This window comes from Protomyctophum bolini (genome assembly GCF_963924005.1).
Source record: "Protomyctophum bolini genome assembly, chromosome: 14".
Lineage (NCBI taxonomy): Eukaryota > Metazoa > Chordata > Actinopteri > Myctophiformes > Myctophidae > Protomyctophum > Protomyctophum bolini.
In genome coordinates, this window is record NC_137875.1 from 5637346 (window position 1) to 5656813 (window position 19468).

At 43.8% G+C, this 19468-nt stretch overlaps 1 protein-coding gene across 1 annotated transcript in view; it reads left to right on the plus strand.

Moving 5' to 3' along the window:
* LOC308328543 (signal-induced proliferation-associated 1-like protein 2) overlaps positions 1-19468 on the plus strand; it is a gene marked incomplete at its 5' end in the record, with an annotated part of 108680 nt that overhangs the window by 31092 nt on the left and 58120 nt on the right. The window contains 2 exon segments of the mRNA XM_080782445.1: positions 2999-3575; positions 13397-13671. Coding sequence (XP_080638571.1) covers positions 2999-3575; positions 13397-13671 — 852 coding nt within the window.

The window sequence follows — 19468 nt, forward strand, 5'->3', positions numbered from 1 at the left end:
ACTCGGTTATTTAACAGTTTGCAATAAACAAGCACAGAAAGTACATCTTGGTGGTGTGTAGCGAATCTTGTGGACCAGACCCATTGCAAGATGCTGTACTCTGTTGTCAACCCTAAGCCCTTCCAGCCTTTCAAAGTGTGGAGGTGTTAGTTGGATTCGGGGGTTGAGGCCAAGTAGTAGCCTGACCAGCTTATTAGCATGTCTAAAGAGACAATTGAAGCTGGAGATCCTAGTGAGTTCTGTCGGAGTAGCACAATAAGCATTTAGAAATTCAAAAGAATCTTGAGTAAACAAATTAGGAGGGAAGGACAGATTTACAGACATACCAATAGTAGTGAAAAGTCTTTTTACTTTTTTTCAGTAACACACACACACACACACACACACACACACATATATAAATATATATATATATATATAATATATATATAAAGCTCCTTTGAATTTAATTTAATTTAGATTTTCTGTCTCATTTCAAGTTTTCAAATATATAAAAATATTTTGAAAATAGCAGATCCACAAGCTCACACATTTTAAAATGGCCAAATTGTGTATAGTTGTTAATGTGTATTTTATTTACTTCTACTCCATTACATCTCAGAGGCAAATATTGTATTTGTACGCCACTACATTTATTTGCAAACTTTAGTTAATGTACAGTTAATGTACAGTCCTCAGAACAGGGGGTATTTAATTGCAAACATTTCATCAATAATCATCAAGACAATATTCAGATTAAAGAGACACGCCAAGGACCCCCCCACCCGAAGAGACACGACAGGGACCCCCACCCGAAGAGACACGCCAGGGACCCCCCCTCCATAGACTAATGGCTATAGCTGTAAAAACCTTCTCTTATGGGGGTCCCTGGCATATCCTCTCAAATGGGGGTCCCCGGCACATCCCCCCAAACGGGGGTCCCTGGCACATCCCTTCAAATTTTCATTAAATTTGCAAGCTGTATAGTTGGGTGGGGGGGGTGTTAAGGATTCAAATTAAAAAAGGGCTAAAGTAGCAGATCTACAAGCTCAAAATAATCAATAATCATCAAGACAATATTCAGATTAAAGAGATATGCCAGGGACCCCCACCCGAAGAGACACGCCAGGGACCCCCCACCCGAAGAGACACGCCAGGGACCCCCACCCGAAGAGACACGCCAGGGACCCCCCCTCCATACTCCATAGATAGACTAATGCATGTCAAACTGGGGGTCCTTGAAATTAAACGGGTTGAGAGTCACTGCTATAGCTGTAAAAACCTTCTCTTATGGGGTCCCTGGCATATCCTCTCAAAAAAATTTGAAGGGATGTGCCAGGGACCCCCCAGGTCCCTGGCACATCCCTTCAAATTTTCATTAAATTTGCAAGCTGAATACTGCACTGGCCTCTGTCCTACTGCCCTACTGCCACCTACTGTCTGTTTATTATATTACACAGTAGGTGAAAAGAAAACTCCCCTTAAGACTAAACCACACCCATAAGAGGTGTGACTTCCATAGGTACCCAGGTACTTTTAAATACCTAGAGGTAACTATGGGTACTGGGCCGGCATAAACCAAGGGAACCCCACTGTACTAAACCCCCCCCCAAGACAATTTAACAATGTCTTTATCCTTTGATGAACTCTCTCTCTCACATGAAAGATATCCCTCCTGCTAAACGGTCTGAGTGTTGAACATTTAGGGCAACTTAACCCATTCTGAACGGGAACCCATTTTCGTGTTAGCATCATGTTATGCTTTAGCTATTGAAAAATAGCAGATCTACAAGCTCATATCGCGCCACCGAGTGGCGCGCTACGAGCTTGTAGGTCTGCTATTTTTGAAAAATTCGAAGAACGACTGACATTTTTAGAATCTGATCTCAGGTCAGAATGGGTTCATCAGACCAGTGTGTGTCCAGTGGAAACCTCGTATGAATCTGATCTCAGGTCAGAATGGGTTAATTTGAGGGTAATGATCATGATAGCGGTGTCGCTAATGCTTTCCCAGGTTTGCTTTCGTTTCGTGACTTCATAGAAACGGGGAGAGAAGAATCACGAGGCTTTATTCTTTTTTGTATCTGTTTGATGCTGTACAGTTCTTTATTTTTCACCTTGAAATTATGAATTATGACTTTTCTGCTCAAGGGTTGTTTGAAGTCAAGACGGCTCCTGTTTAATAACATACCATTTAATCAGCGGAGCCAAACGAGTCATGCCTTTTTAGACTCCAACGTTTGATCTTAACCGTCAGAAATGAAAGCGATTTAATTTCACAGATCTTTCGAATAAACTACTCATTACCTAAATCAATTTAATACATTTTCTTCTCCATCCGTTTATTTCTCTCCGTATGGATGGCCAGAATGCTACGCTTTAACCCAGGGGGGGGGGGGTTGACGATGGTGAGGAGGGCCAATATATTTCCACACTCACTCCAGAGGGGCCAAAGTGCATACGACTGTCGTAGCAAAAAATTGCCGATCTACAAGCTCAACATGCGTCGCATAAATGTGACGCGTTTTGAGCTTATAGATATAGCTATTTTTGCTATATTTGAATTGAAACCCTGAATAATTTTTAGCTATTTTTTTATTGGAAAGTAACCTTTTAATTGAATTTCAAATGCATTTAGTTATAGTTATCTTAACTTTATGAACTGTTAACATAACTACACTGGACACAAAAAGACAATAACATTTGAATACTAGTCATTAAGTACTAGTCATTTTAATACTAGTCATGAAGTAATTAAAGCGGGTTTGGAATTGTAAACAGCTGAAATCAATACTATATCAGTATTCTGATATTAACATGCGGGCCACATTGGAACCTTTTTTGGTGTTACGAGCTTGTAGGTCTGCTATTTTTGGGAAATCGAAGAACGACTGACATAGAAACATAGCTTTTTCATAAAACTGTCAGGATGTAGAAGACATTTTTAGAATCTGATCTCAGGTCAGAATGTGTTACTAGTAGCACTATCATTGATGCCGTCTCCTCCTGTGTCTTCCAGCGTGGCCGTGTCCAGATCCAAAGACGTGCCTCCGTTCGGCCCGCCCATACCCAAGAGCGTGACCTTCCCCAAGAGCGCCGTCTTCCGGGACTTCCTGCTCGCCAAGGTCATCAACGGCGAAAACGCCGCGCACAAGTCGGAGAAGTTCCGCGCCATGGCCACGCGCACGCGGCAGGAGTACCTGAAGGACCTGGCCGAGAACTTCGTCAGCACGGCCACCGTCGACTCGGCCGTCAAGTTCAGCTTCATCACGCTGGGCGCCAAGAAGAAGGACAAGGCCAAGCCGCGCAAGGACGCGCACCTCTTCAGCGTGGGCGCCGTCACCTGGAGCGTGCGGGCGCGCGACTTCGGCCAGTCGCTGGACGTGGACTGCCTGCTGGGCGTCTCCAACGAGTTCATCGTCCTCATCGAGGAGGAGTCCAGGAACGTGATCTTTAACTGCTCCTGTCGAGACGTCATCGGCTGGACTTCGGGGATTATGAGCATTAAGATTTTCTACGAGAGGGGGGAGTGTGTCATGCTGTCCGCCCACGACAACTGCGGGGAAGACATCAGGGAGATGGTGCAGAGACTGGAGGTGAGTCTTCTGGAGCGAGGGAGTTCTCAGAGTGGGTACCAGGGGGTCCCCGGGGGTACCACAGGGGGTCCCAGGGGGTCCCCGGGCTAAACTAGTGACTATATCATCACAATCAGTTTAACCCATTTTGACCTGAGACCGATTCTGAAAAAATGTCTTCTAAATCCTAACAGTTTTCTGAAAGACCTATGTTTCTACAGTAGGTTCTCAAAGTTTGTCATGTCAAGGACTCCAAACATTATATGAATTTGGCAGCCGACCACAATCTGAAAAAATGTTGTTCTAGGGACCCCCCCCAGAAGCAAAGATTTGAGTTAAAAACGTTTGCTCTGAAAGCATATATATTCAAAGAGGCACCGAGTGCTGCGCTACGAGCTTGTAAATCTATTTTTCAACAGCTAAATTATAACATAATGACACCATCATAAATGGGTTAAACACTTTTATGATCTACCAGTATTCAAAATAGAAAGCTCACAACATGAGCTTGTAGATCTGACATTTTAGAATTTGTTTTTGAAAGATCTTCTCTTATGGGGTTTCCCTGGCACAAAATCTTTTCGGATGGGACTCCGTGCCCAAACGCGAATACATTCTTTTTTCAACATGTCTCGAGACTCAAGAGGAATTTTGACTAGGATGTTAAGATGCTTAATACAGTATGTCAGCTAGATGAAAACAAACGGCTGATCTTTTTGTATTCTTAACCTTTTAAGCAGCCTTGCCGAGCCATGAGGCCCATAGGGCATGAGCCTTATCTCCTTATCTCCTGTTTCTGTAGCCATGAGGCCAATAGGGCATGGAGCCTATCTCCTGTTTCTGTAGCGTGAGCGGCAGCTTGATGTACAAGTACACCCCCTGGACATGACGGCTAGTATGTCGCAGGGACTTACCCCCAAATCCAACCCTTTTTAGAGTCCTTGGTATGACCCGGCCGGGGATTGAACCCCGTCCTCCCTGTGATCTATGGTAATATTCATCTCCTGGGCATCAGTAGAACAAGCCTTATACTTCTAGTAAGAGTGTCTTCTAAGGCAGTGCTGGAAAGAGTACTCAAATGTTTTACTCAAGTAAAAGTATCAATACTGCAATGTAGAAATTATCTGCTACAATTGGGGTACTTACTGTACATATTGGGGTTCTTGACATGAATATGTTTGAGAACGACTGACATAGAAACATAGGTTTTTCAGAAAACTGTCAGGATTTAGAAGAATTTTTTTTTAAATCAGGCCCGTCAGGCCTAAATGTAACTAAGTAAATGTACTTAGTTACTTTCCAGCAGTGGGTTCATGGCTTCATTAAACATGACCTAGTGACTGTATGTCAACTGAACTACAGTAACAGCATGGAGAATGGAATCTATGCATGACATAACCGGGGAAATATCCTCTCCCATTAAATGGGACAGTTAAGACGTTAAGATGTTTTGGCTGAACGCTGATGGCTGTGGTCCGCCGTGTGGTAGAGGAGTACGCATTATGAATTTATCCACATACCATTGTAGATTCACTGTAAACCACCAACCCTGTTATTTTCATGTTCATTATGCAGAGTAATGTCAACAGTGCGGTTCTTTTAAGTTTGTGTGTTCGTGAAATATTTCGCTCTATTTGGGACCTTATGAACTGAACCGTGTCTTGAACCAAGTCAAGTGTGTTTCCTGGAAGTTTCCCTTGCGGACCAAAAAGGCAGGAACTTCATTCATGAACTCCCCACAGTAAGAGTAAAGGCTCATACATACTCAATTTTTTGGTGATTTTAAAGGGTTTGAAAACTACACCATTACGTCAGTGGCGGTGATGATCAGCTTATCACCGCGGACACAGACCCATCTCTCTGTTTTTACTATCAGACAAGTCTTTTCACTCTGGAGCTATCACCCCGTTCACTGATTGGTCTAGAAGTTGGGTAAACCACAGGGAGGCGGGGTCAATCCTTAAGGACATCACCGCGAGTATGATGGCCTCAACTCTTATCACCGTTTTAGGTGATAAGCTATCACCTAAAACAGTGATAAGTTAAAAACTGGAGTATGTATGAGCCTGGGGGTGTCCAGCGAAATATTTCGTCGAACCCGCGGCACACTGTCAGACTGGATTACCAGCCAAGGTGCCTGGACCATTGAGCCACAGCCCAGGCCCACATCACAGCTTTTTTAATCTAAAAATAAGCCTGATGCCACTCAACCATCACCATGGCAGAAAGCTATGATTTGATAGAGGGCGAGATTAGGGATGATGTGACTTTTGGTCCATCCGTCACAGATCGTCTAATGTCTGCACTGCAGATAAGGAGCAGGCCGATTGAATGAACCAGGACAACAGAAGACGATGCACCAACCCAGGCAGGGCAGTCGAGAATCCTTTTTTGTTTTTGGGTCTGACAGACCCTGACTAAGAATAGAGAGGGGCTGAACTGATTCCTTCACTCTTATCAAGGAGCTGCTCAGTTAGTCCTTGTGTTCTGCCTCTGCCCTGTTGACAGCTGTGCTGTGTGACAGAGTGAGGTTAGGGTACTGTAGGCATCGTCATTGTCCAGACAAAGAAAAAATAACGCTCCGGCCATCTGCTTCCTCCTTGGTATCCAATGGCTTGCTTCCGCTCCTCGGATTGGCTTATTTTTTCCTGTCGTAGTTTACATTGTATTGTTTATTTATTACTGTCTTGAAGAGTCAAGACAACACTTTGCTTCCTCTCTAAACTATACAATGAGCCCCGATAGTGAGAACCAGAAATATTTTAGCCCAACGTTTATCCCTGCTGGCTTTGGTCCCCCCCTGAAAAGAGTAGTTGACGAGCAATTATGGGCACTGTATTTTGCCCGTAAATCTCAAGTTTAGCAGCATATACAGTTAATATACGGTAATATACAGGTGTGATGGTACAATTCGGGAGTTTACCGGAGTTTGTTGGAAAGTTTAACGGGAGTTTCCTGTAATATACACACATCCGTATTCCATGCTTTTTGTACAGTGCTCGTGGGCAAACATTTGGTAAAAATGGCAGATCTACAAGCTCACAACACGTCGGGGACTGGGACGTGTTGTAGAGCTTTGTAGATCTGCTTGTCTGGGCTATTTTCGCCAAGGAGATTCTGTGTACACGGGGGGGGGGAAAGGAGTGGGTCACGGGATAGACCCCTGGGGGACCCCCTGGTCAACCGAGTCAGTGTACAGGGCTTAAGTGGATAAGCTTTTAGCTGAAAGTCAATCTGGTGTCTTGAATGTAAATTTAACACGAAAAGTATTGGTTTACCAGTAAAAGGTCTAACGACTGGTTTCTTCCAGACGTCAATAAACACTAATGTGCCTCTTTTACAATTCACAGTGAAGTCCCCCGTGTTAACGCTGAGCGTTTACAAACGCATAAACTAACACTGTGCCCCTATATTCTACACCCAGGCCTCAGTTCTTTATGGGATTGTGATTGTGCTAAAGAAGAACTAATGAATGAATTGTCGGGTGCAGCAAGCTCCTTTTTAGCGCCCGCTTTCATTTGGTTCCGTTTGTACACTCAGAGTTACACTTGGTTCCGTTTGTACACTCTCAGAGTTACACTTGGTTCCGTTTGTACACTCTCAGAGTTAGATTAACATTGATTTTACAATATAAATTCGGTGTCCCAGAGATAGGAATGCCATTAAATGGGGGGTCCGTCCGTAGACTAATAATGCATGTCAAACTGGGGGTCCTTGAAATTAAACAGGTTGAGAATCACCGCTAGAGCCGTACAAATCTTCTCTTATGGGGGGGTCCCTGGCATATCTTTTCCCATGGGGGTCCGCGGGCTAATTAGGAGGGTCCTTGACGTGAAAAAGTTTGGGAACCACTGGCCTAGAGGCAGCCAATCATGAAAAGTTGTCCACTACGGTCGTCTTTGCGGTCGTCAGTACTAGCTGTGCTTGCAAATGTAGTCCAGGCGCTCAATAAGCACCTGGCAAAAAAAAACTTTAAGGATGCCAGTGGAGGGAGTGCTTATATGCATAAGTCCTTTCTTATGTACTTCATACATATACTCGCCTCAAACAAAAAGAAGATGCGAAGATCGCATATTTACCATATTTTAAAGGATGCGCGTGTCATTCAGTCTCTCCTGAAGGACAGTGCGGGATACATTACCATTTATGATTAGCCAAACAACATCAACTCCCCTCATTAGCTATGCTAATCTCCCCCTTCAACTTAAGTTTTCTGTCCCGCTTATCTGCTGCATGGATTTGCGAGGTAAATTCAGTTCACGCTCAAAAGGCTATAAAGGCATTAAATAAATAAGCAGTGCTACTCTCGTTACTCAGCCTCCCGTGTCATCAAAAGCAGCCGTAATAGGCTTATTTCCCAGTATGAGCGGTCACCATACTGACTGTGTGTCCCCCCCCCCAAGGTGTCTGTGTTCGCCTGAATGTGTCCCAGGGGTCGACCGGTGTTGTGTTTCATTGGTGAAGGATTTACAGGCGGCGGGGCCTGTGATGTAATGTGACCCACAGGCAGGCAGCACGGAATGAACAGATTGGCCACTCTCTAACATAACATGCAGAGAGAGAGAGACAGAGAGAGAGAGAGAGAGAGAGGGGGAGGGGGGTGGGGTGGGCACCAGGGACGTGCACACATAGACATCAAAGGGGGCTAGGGCGCTTTCACTTCTAGTGATTTTTACTAGTTGACTAACTACCTATTATGTATTTGTACATTTATATATATATTTGTACATTTATATATGTATTTGTACATTTATATATACTTTTGTACATTTAAAAACTGTGTACATTGGTGACTATAATATAGCATTCTAGCTGATCTCGAGGCCTACAAAAACGAAAAATAAATAAACGTTTTTTCTTATCAACTAGTCAACTAGTACCAACAAGGTCGACTGGTGAATAGTCGACTATAGTTGCTTAAAGCCCTACTTGAGCCCCTGCCCTTTTACCCGTCTGTAAAACAACTCCTGAACTTGGAACGCAGCATTTTGCCGTTTAACTAATTAGTAGATAAAGACTGCTGTGTTGCCCCCCGAAAATAGCTGATCTACAAGCTCTCAACGCGTCGCGCTGCGACGCGTTGAGAGCTTGTAGATCAGCTATTCTTTGTCCAAAAGTGCCCTCTTACGGGATTCCAGCCCCTGCCTCTCGAACACTCTCTGCACGTGCCTGGAGTGGACCACAGAGTTTTTGGTCTCCCAACCAGGCTGAAGGCAGGGGGAGAGTACGTTTTGTTTCTGTCCATCCATCCGATTACTTTTAATTAATTCATCTTGATCAGAACTCCATGCACAATTAAGAACTCCACAATGAATTCACATCACTTGAGCTTTTTAGTGGCACTCTGTCTGATGGCAATGCCAATGTTTGGTGTTTAGCAAAAAGGAGGACATGAATTGATGAATACTTGGGTGTCAAAATCTTAATACAAAGAACAATCGTGTCTCTGTTCTTCACCTCACATCATGACAGCGTTGTGGGAATATTTCCTTTGTTTATCATTTAAAACAGCCCTGATATGAAAGGCCTTTTCACATCAGTTAGCACCTGTCCTAGATTCACTACACTTTAGCACTATTATTCTGAGTGGAATGGAAAACATACACCGTGCTGAAGAAAGGAGTGAGTCACCCTAGATTTACGGCAATGCTCCTTGAAGTTTGGCTTAACGTTGTTGATTTCGTTAAATAAAGTTAAGCTATGATGACTAAAACTATGACTAAATATATTGACAACAAACAAATATTAAATAATAATATATTTACTTAGTCGAGTGAAACTAGGCTAAAACTAAAACATTTCAGATGACTAAAATATGATATCTAAATGAAAAACTATTCAAAAGACTATGACTCAAAATGTGCTGTCAAAAGAGAGTGTTGATTTTGACAGCTCATTTAGATTTAGTTTTAGTCTTGGACATACTGTACTACAGGTCATTCTTGTAATTAATAAGACGTTATGGAGGCCCGCTGAAAGCTCCGACCATATTCTGACAGCAGCTTTTGTATGTCTGAGTCTGTGCACTTTAAGCCAATTATGCCTGACGTCAAAATTAAAAAAAGAAAAGTCCTCTAAAATATATCTGAAATACCTATGTTTCTATATCAGAGGTGCTCAATATTTCATGTCAAGAACCCCAAAAATGCTATGTAATTGACCGCCGACCCCCATCTGAAAATATGTTGTTCCAGGGATCCCCCCCAGAAGCAAAGATTTGAGTTCAAAACGTTCGCTTTGAAAGAATATATATTCAAAGCTTTGCGCCACATTTTCACGATTTTTCAAAAAATAGCAGACCTACAAGCTCGTAGCACGGCACTCTGTGCCGCGCTATGAGCTTGTAGGTCTGCTGTTTTTCAATAGCTAAAGTATAACATAATGCTTAAAACACCAAAAGGGGGTTCCTGCCCAGAATGGATTAAAAGTCCATTGTCTTGTCAACGTTTGTCACAGCAGCAGCAACACAAACTTTACAGACCACCACTCTGCCATTAGATATAATGAGATAATTATGCGTTTGGGCCTGATGACATCCTTAGACACATTCATCTTCTCAACAGTTTGAATGGAAGGCCTAATGATGACATTTTGAAAGGTATTATTTAGGCTTATTATTAATGAATGTCTGACAAAAGGGCAGCTTGATTAACTTGCTGCAGCGTGGATCAAAAAAACCCATCAAATGTCTGACTAATACCTAGGTTGATACGGCGTGCCTTGCCTTGGCGGCTTCACACTTCACGAGTTTGTTTAGCTGTCATCTCACCCAAGCGCTCCTCTAGAGTAGACTTGTCTATTTTACATTTGTCAAAATGAACAACAGATAGATTAAAATAATAACTGGGTAATGTGGTTCATATAATTAGGTTATGTTCCTTCACAGTTTGGCTCCTGTAGATCTCTGTCAGTTAACTCTCAGCGCTCTAAAGTTTTTAGGCAGTCAGCCTAAGAAAACTGTTTTCTTAGGCTGACTGCCTATAATATGCTGTCAAATTGAAAACATATATTGGTCCAAATGTCTTCTACTTAGCACAACTTCCAGCTTTCATCAAGGCACATACGCTCAGCCCATCTACCTTAACCCATTTTGGACTGAGGTCGATTAAAAAAGGCTTCTAAATCCTAACATTATTCAGAAAAACCCATGTTTCTACAGTATGTCAGTGGTGCTCAACCTTTTTCATGTTAAGGACCCCCAGAATTATCTTTATTGGGCCACGGACCCCCATCTCTAAAAATGTAGTTCCAGGGACCCCCCCCCCCCCCCCAGAAGCCAATATTTTAGTTAAAAATGTTCGCTCTGAAATATATATTCAAAGATGTGTGCCACATTTTCACGACTTTTTAAACATAGCAGACCTACAAGCTCGTAGCACGCCACTCGGTGGCACTCTATGAGCTTGTAGATCTGTTATTTTTCAATAGCTAAAGTATAACATAATGCTTAGTTAAAACACCAAAAGGGGATCCCGCCCAGAATGGGTTAAAAGAGTTCCTCTAATGAGCCTTTTGATTAGTTACTTAGTGATGTGGATTCAAGCCATGTGGAGACGCAGGGAGGCTAATGGCAGGCGTTTGCTTCATCACGGCTGACTGACTGGGAGCCAGTCTCTCTCTCTCTCTCATGTGGGGTTAGGGTCTCTCTCTCATGTGGGGTAGGGTTTCTGCCCAGTGAGAGAATCCGGTGAAGTGTTGACAGGTTTTAGTCTTCTAGTTAATGTGTCCGTGAAGCCAGCTGCCACTCCCCCAAGACAAATGGAGGTGGTCAGCAGAGGGATTGACCCGAGACTAATCTGATGGGTGATTAAACTAGATCAGATGGAGAGTGTGTTTTTCTTTCTTTTAAGTGGTGGTACAACCACTTCCTTAAATGACTATGTGTGTGTGTGTGTGTGTGTGTGTGTGTGTGTGTGTGTGTGTGTGTGTGTGTGTGTGTGTGTGTGTGTGCGTGGGTGTGTGGGTGGCTGGGTGCGTCTGAGCACGGAAACAGCATGGTTGTTTTTCACCACCTGTGCGCAACCTAACACACACACACAAACACACGCACATATTAACTGTATATATGGTGATTTCGGGTGTGCCAGTACAGTACAGTACAATACAGTACAGTACAGTACAATACAGTACAGTATAGGGACCCCCACACGGTAACTCTGTCATTTCTCAAACGTTTCGGACGGGGGGCGGCTCGCCGGAATCGGGCCGGCACCCTGGGTGGGTTCCTGTGGTTTTTAGGCATTATGTTATGCTTTAGCTATTGAAAAATAGCAGATCTACAAGCTCATAGCGCGCCACCGAGTGGCGCGCTATGAGCTTGTAGATCTGCTATTTTTGAAAAACGGCTGACATAGAAACATAGCTTTTTCAGAAAACTGTCAGGATGTAAAAGACATTTATAGAATCTTATGTCAGGTCAAAATGGGTAACAATTGAGTACTTTTTCCACTACTTCATACTGTACAGTACAGTATGTCTAGGGGGAAGTTGCAGCTCTCTACAACGGACGCTGCAAGTAGCAAATACTGTAGATGCACATTTAGTTTTCCGTTAAGACCTCCAGCCTGATTTGACACGCTTGGCTCTGAGTCCGTATTCCGTTCCAAGTGTGCCTGGCATCCCCTGATACTGCACACTATGCATGCAACGTGTGATATGGGAACCCCATGTAGGGGAAGGTTCCTCAGAGGCGTGCGTGTGTGTGCGACGCCATGCGTGTGTGTGTGTGTGTGTGTGTGTGCGTGTTCATGTGCGCAGCATATGTGTGTTATTTGGCAGCCACTCTGCTGATTTTAGGCTTAATCTGTTAGCTCTGTGATGCGTCCACTTATTTACTTCCATTTGAAAAGGTTCTTGGGATTAGTTAAAACAAACACGGTCACACCACCTTGCCTAAGGACACGGCTTACTTTATGCTCCAGTCGTTGTGGAGAAGATGTGCGCATTGAATTCTTTGTTTGGGTGGACTGGTGGTGTGCATGTGTGAGTTAGTGTGCGTTTGTGTGTGCGCGTATGTGTACTGTACATTTCAGAACGTACATACTATACTCCTGAGGGATCTTTTATTCCGTCTCTCTCTGTCTCTCTGCGTTGGAGTGATATCGATTTCCCAATATCCGTAATATCACTGAGGTCCTTCTCCAATGTGCAAACCGCTTATAAGCCCCTATTTTATATACTTTGGCGATAAAAATAAATAAATAGCTGATCTATACAAGCTCACAACGTATCACATCATGGCCACGTTGTGAGCTTGTAGATCAGGTGTTTTTTGAAAAATTTGAAACATAATGAAATGCCTCAAATGCCGACACCACAAAGTTAGGTTGTGTGTTTGTCAATATGTCACCAAGTATAAATTCTTCATAGATTTGTGATCGGTGTATGCCGCGCTATACGATCTTTCTTTTCAACGGCTATAACGTTTAAAATAATGGTTAAAACAAAAGTGGTTAAAAGCTATAAGACACGTCCTCAGATCTGCGGATTTTTGAAAAATCGTGAAAATGCAGCACAAATCTTTGAATATATATTCTTTCAGAATTCTTTCAGAACTTATTTTTTTATTATTTCGACGTCAGGCCTAAATGGGTTAAAGTACAGTACTTAACCCATTCTGAATGGGAACCCATTTTGGTGTTAGCATCATGTTATGCTTTAGCTATTGAAAAATAGCAGATCTACAAGCTCATAGCGCGCCACCGAGTGGCGCGCTATGAGCTTGTAGATCTGCTATTTTTGAAAAATCGAAGAACGACTGACATTTTTTAGAATCTGATCTCAGGTCAGAATGGGTTAAGTAAAAGTACTTTCCACCACTGACCCCCTCCCTCCCCCTCCAGATCGCGACGCGCGGCTGTGAGACGGTGGACATGACGCTGCGGCGGAACGGCCTCGGCCAGCTGGGCTTCCACGTCAACTTCGAGGGCATCGTGGCCGACGTGGAGCCCTTCGGCTTCGCCTGGAAGGCGGGCCTCCGGCAGGGCTCCCGATTGGTGGAGATCTGCAAGGTGGCCGTGGCCACGCTGACCCACGAGCAGATGATCGACCTGCTGCGGACCTCCATCACCGTCAGGGTGGTCATCATCCAGCCGCACGAGGACGGAGCCCCCCGCAGGTACGGAGTAGTCACTGCACCACCACCTCGACTCCATGTTCCCTTGTTGTTGTTCTATGGATGTTGTGGCATGTTGTTGTGATGACGCCATTATGAGAACTGGAGTTCTGTTGAACGGGCCTGAAATTTAAGGCCCCGGCCCTAACTGGGCCATAACTGGTCCGACCCGAGGCCCGGCCCGGCGAATTAGCATAGATTTATATAGACCGACAGGCCCTAAAACATCGGGTCGGGTCAGGTTTGGGCAGAATTTGAGAACTCTACACAGAGTAAAAGCTCCGGTGGTGAGCTGACCACTGGAGCTGAAATAACGTTGAGCGGTGGTGAGTAAAAACAGAGAGAAGGGCTGGAGCGGTGGCGGTGGTTTGTCTTCACCGCGGCTCAGTGACGTCATGTTGTAGTTCGGTGGTCACCTCACCACCGAAAATCCATACTATGAATGAGCCTTTAGTAATTCAGTAGTATCATTAGTTAGCGTTTTCTCGCAGTCAGTCGATTCTACAGATCCATATGAGTGAAGCTGTGAAACCGACGGGATGATTTGAGTATTTTTCAAACAGTTCTTACATGGGGCGATCGAAGAAGGTCCCCCTATGGGGATTACAATGCAAATTTAAAAATACACAAACCCATGGAAACTCTCTAGGGATATTGTCGTCAGAATTTGGTGCTCTGTCTACATGAATCCCATAAGGCTGTTTCTCATCTGTTCTCCACTGGTTATGTTATCTAAAGGAGAAATGAACACTCCAGGAAGGTAGTTGTAAGCATAATAGAAGTCGACGGTGCGTCCCTTTCTCTCGTCTGTTGCTGCAGCTGATCTAAATTGCTCATTTGCTCTCAATATTGGTGATGATTTCCATGCAGAAAAAGAAGGCTTAGAGACACAGAAAGGGTTCTCTCTTTTTTTGTCACATTGGGGTTGATGTTCCTCGCTGTGAAGGTTACACACAGTGATTTCTCTGGAGAGGAAAAGCTCTCGCTGATGTATGTGCAGTTGTGCACGTGCGTGCGACCCTGTGTGTGTGTGTGTGTGTGTGTGTGTGTGCCTTGTGAAAGAGACGGAGACAGTCAGCGTTTCTCACTGATGATAATGAGAAGAGCTGGGTTGATTAATGGCTCAACTCTTCCTGTTCTAGTCAGACAGCTCACACGCTCAGAATGCTCTTTTCTGTGGGATGCTTTTTCCATCTTCTATCCAGCAATTATACCATGTAGTGTATACTATGTATGGCTTCTTAACCCATTCAGACCCGGGGACGATTATTCTACAAATGCCTTCTAAATTATGACAGTTTTCTGAAATACCTCATGTTTCTGTATCAGTGGTGCTCAATATTTCATGTCTTGGACCCCAAAAATCATTATGTAACATGCCACCGACCCCCATCTGAAAATATGTTGTTCCAGGAACCCCTCAGAAGCAAAGATTTGAGCTAAAAACGTTCGCTCTGAAAGAATATTTACATTCAAAGATTTGCGCCACATTTTCACGATTTAAAAAGAATAGCAGATCTTGTAGCTTGTACGAGCTTGTAGATCTGCTATTTTTCAACAACTAAAGCATGACATAATGCTTTAAAACACACCAACAGGGGTTCTTTTCTCCGCCCAGAACGGGTTAAGAGATGCTCGTGCACGCACGCGGCGGTAAACGGCATTGCTAACGCTAATTGAAAGGGAGACGCGCGTTTCAAATGATCCTTTGTGATGGCGGGGCGGCGGAGGAGATGAATAAGGCTCCGGCGCGGAAAGGAAAGGAAACACTCCAACGCTTCCAAACGCACACCTGCTTGTTTTGTCTGCGAGGCGCTGCTATATAACCAATGAAAGCATTATCCATTATACGCTTTCACTACGCTGCGCTCTGACATCTTTGTTTTGCTTGTTTTTGTTCACAAGGACAGATTTTGTGCAGACTACAATATTATATGCCGCGCCAGTTTGTGCCTATATATACACACACACACACACAAGCTGCACACACCAGTTTGTGCCTACGCACACACACACCAGTTTGTGCCTACGCACACACACACCAGTTTGTGCCTACGCACACACACACCAGTTTGTGCCTACGCACACACACACGCACACACACACACACCAGTTTGTGCCTACGCACACACACACGCACACACACACCAGTTTGTGCCTACGCACACACACACGCACACACACACACAAGTACACACACCAGTTTGTGCCTACGCACACACACATACTGTATAGCAGAGTGGGTTTACTGTACACAGCATGTGTTGGGGTTTAACGGTGGTGGAAAAGATACTCACGTGTTTTACTTAAGTAAAAGTATCAATACTGCCATGTAGAAATACTCCGTTACAAGTATAAAAGTCCTAGAATTCAAAATGTACTTGAGTAAAAGTTCAAAGGTATATAATTGGCATCAAAATGTACTTAAAGTATACCAAAAGTACAAAGTATATTATTTCAAGTTTTCAAATGTATAAAAATATTTTGAAAATAGCAGATCTACAGGCTGTGTATATACTGTAAATGTACTGTAGCATTGAAATGTATAATGCATGTTTTCTTTTTTATAATAATCAAAATCTACAAAGTAACTAGTAGTAACTAAAGTTTTCAAATAAATGTAGTGGAGTAAAAAGAACAATATTTGCCTCTGAAATGTAGTGGAGTATAAAGTAAAAGTATTGGAAATTGGAAATACCCTCATAGGCAATCGACGTGAAAAGCTAATGGGTTCTTCCCCTTCCTTCGCCCTCGTGACCAAACTTTCCACAGAGTCTCATTCAAATCCCCCCCCTAACAAAAACATAAATAAACCCCACATCCCAAAGCCTATAAAGGTCTATTTTGCTAAGCTCTTGAACCTCTGCATTGAAAGAGTGAAGAAACTAAAGCCAACAAAATCCGTTGTACAAATCTTTTGGCAGATGCGCCAAAAAGATGCGCGTGCGTTGCGTTGCGTGTGTTGCGTGCGTGTGTGCGCACGTGCCTGCCTGCGTGCGTGCGTGCAGTGTGCGTGCGTGTGTGCGATACAGTAACTGTATCTCAACTTTTCGCATTTCGTGGTCTGGCATCAGGAGGACTGACATATTTGCTCCCCCAGATGGTGGGCCTAACGGGCCTGCTCTGTTGAGTCCAACACAACAGCCTCTCTGGCAGCAAGCAGCCCTAATCCTCTTAACCGCGATCAGTGTGATGATACAGTACACTGTGATCATACAACCATAATCGGAGTTCATGCGAGCAGAAAGCAGTCAAAACAATCATCTTCCGAAACTCAACCTAGTGTCGACACAATCAACATGCCCACTTCTTTTTTTTGCCCAGCTCGTTGGAACCCGGATTATGGAAATGGAGGGGGAGGATTCGGTGACGTTGGGCTTTTTTTTGGTTGTTTTTTTTGTGCCCGTGCAGCAGCGTTGATTACTAACACTAAGACGATACATGTTCGTCAACTACCTTTTTCCACTGACGAAAACTAAATGGAAACTAAATAAAAACTAAGCTACGATGACTAAATATACTGACAATTTCGTCAACAAATCGAAACTAGACTAAAATGTTAGGAAGGGACTAGTAGACAAGAGATCCAGTAGAAGTCATTTTACACTTAGTTGCATGCTGAAAAAAATCATCAGTCATTATGACATTTAGTCGACTAAAACTAGACTAACACTAAAACATTCCAGGTGACTAAAATGAGAAAACTATTCAAGAGACTATAATATGACTAAAACTAAAATCAAAAGGTGCTGCCAAAAACAACACTGTCTGCCGTGCAGAACATCTGGCCAATATGTTTGACTGACACGATTGAAGCTGCAGAAAAGCACTTTTCGTGGCCAATGAAAGATGCTTTCAGACCCAGTGGGGGTTCCCAGACCTTTTAGCCTGTGACCCAAACGAGAAATGAAGACGTACTCAAAGACGACCCAAACTAGCGAAAATAGCAGATCTACAAGCTCACAAGGGACCCTTTAAAAATGTGTCCGCGACCCACAAATGGGTGGCACTATGCCAATGCAGACAGAACTAGTGTACAGATGGCACTATGCCAACAACATGCAATTATCATGCATTAAGTCCTCCCATAATGGCCTGAATGACCCACATACATACTTACTGTATATGTCGCGTGTGAACAGATGTGTGTAGGGCAGATTAGAAGTACGTTATACTACTGGGGTTACTGAAGGGACAATATCTGCTTCTTAAGGTGATTTATACGTGGAGCGTGCCAGACAGTGTCGCGCACTGAAAACAGTCTCGTCTCGCCCATGGTTATGTGCCCCTCTTCCCACCCGTTGGCTGCTGTTTCATGGTTGGAACAAAAAAATCCTTTCTCTCCATCCCAACTACCATTAAAATAAGGTTTTTTCGGTTGCTTTGTATTGATATTCTGTGCGTTCAATTCTTATTTTAAACTTGGGTGTCAGTAAAAAGGAACATCACAGGTGCAACATAGTGACTGCAGGTTTGGGTTTTTTTCCAAAAATTATGTTTTAGCAAATTCAACATAAACAAGGCAGAACCAGGGCGGAACAAGGCAGAAAGAGAGCCTGCTGATTAGCCAGTCAGGGACCGATCAGAAAGCTGACAAAATGGTGAATCGGGTCTCTATAGATCTGCTATTTTCGGTATGTGCAACACGGCCTTGCAACCAAGTATACATCAGGCATTACAGAAGGACTAGTGTTCAGTTGTATTTGTGGAATGAGAAGTAGAAAAAGGGTTTTTGTAAAACCCTGTGAATTTTCTCTCCAATCTCTCTCCGAACGCATCGAGAGGTGAGAAGGTCGGGGGCGAAGGAATCTTGAGGGCCCTCAAACTCTTTTCGCTGCTGGTTTCTTTGAGTTGCTAAAGTGTTGCCGGTTCGACAAAGAGTGCTCCAGTTTCTTCCACTATTATCTCAGGGGAATGGAATTCACAAGGAGCCCAGTCCCCCCCAAGGCTGGAGAGATGAGGGCCCAGACTAACAACAATGGACAAGAGTCTCACGACCTCCAGACAATACACAGCCTCTAAACGGCTACCGTGACAGGCAGAGAGATGTTTTCATAAGTCCATTTGGATAGGAGTGGCTCTGTTTGACTATGCTTCGGCCGTGTTGTTTTAAAATTAGAAAAATGTCAGATAGTTTATTTAATCCCCTCCTCCGCGGCGGATATGGCGGTGTTTGTCTGTAATGCGATATATCTGGGCTGCTGAATTTACCGTGACGTTCATAGAAAAAGAAACATTTAGAAGTTATAGAACCCCCTGCGTCTCTCTTTCCTTTTCCTACTTTTAGTCTGCGTCCCTCCGTTTATGCCTCGGAGGTCTTACTCTTAACCTCATTTTTCACCCCTGTGTCAATCATCTAATGTGATCCTGGGCTCTACACATGCACCCTCCGCCAACCTGGGGAGAGCAACGGACTTGAACTCATGCTTCCTTCATGCCCGAGTGTCCAAGTTGCTCCTTTAACACCTGACAGGTGGGGGAGTTTCCCTAGTTGGACGTAGCGCGTGGAAGGAACACGTTATTCCAACCAGGAGGTCTTTACTCTTTTTTCTCAGGTTCTGAGATCAGATTCTAAAGTTGTCTTCTACATCCTGACAGTTTTCTGAAAAAGCTATGTTTCTATGTCAGTCGTTCTTCGATTTTACAAAAATAGCAGACCTACAAGCTCGTAGCGCGCCACGAGCTTGTAGATCTGCTATTTTTCAATAGCTAAAGCAGGTGGCTTTCACCTTTATTTTATATGTTTTATGGAGGGACAGACAGTAGGCTGACAGGAAACGGGGAGAGAGATGGGAGGGGG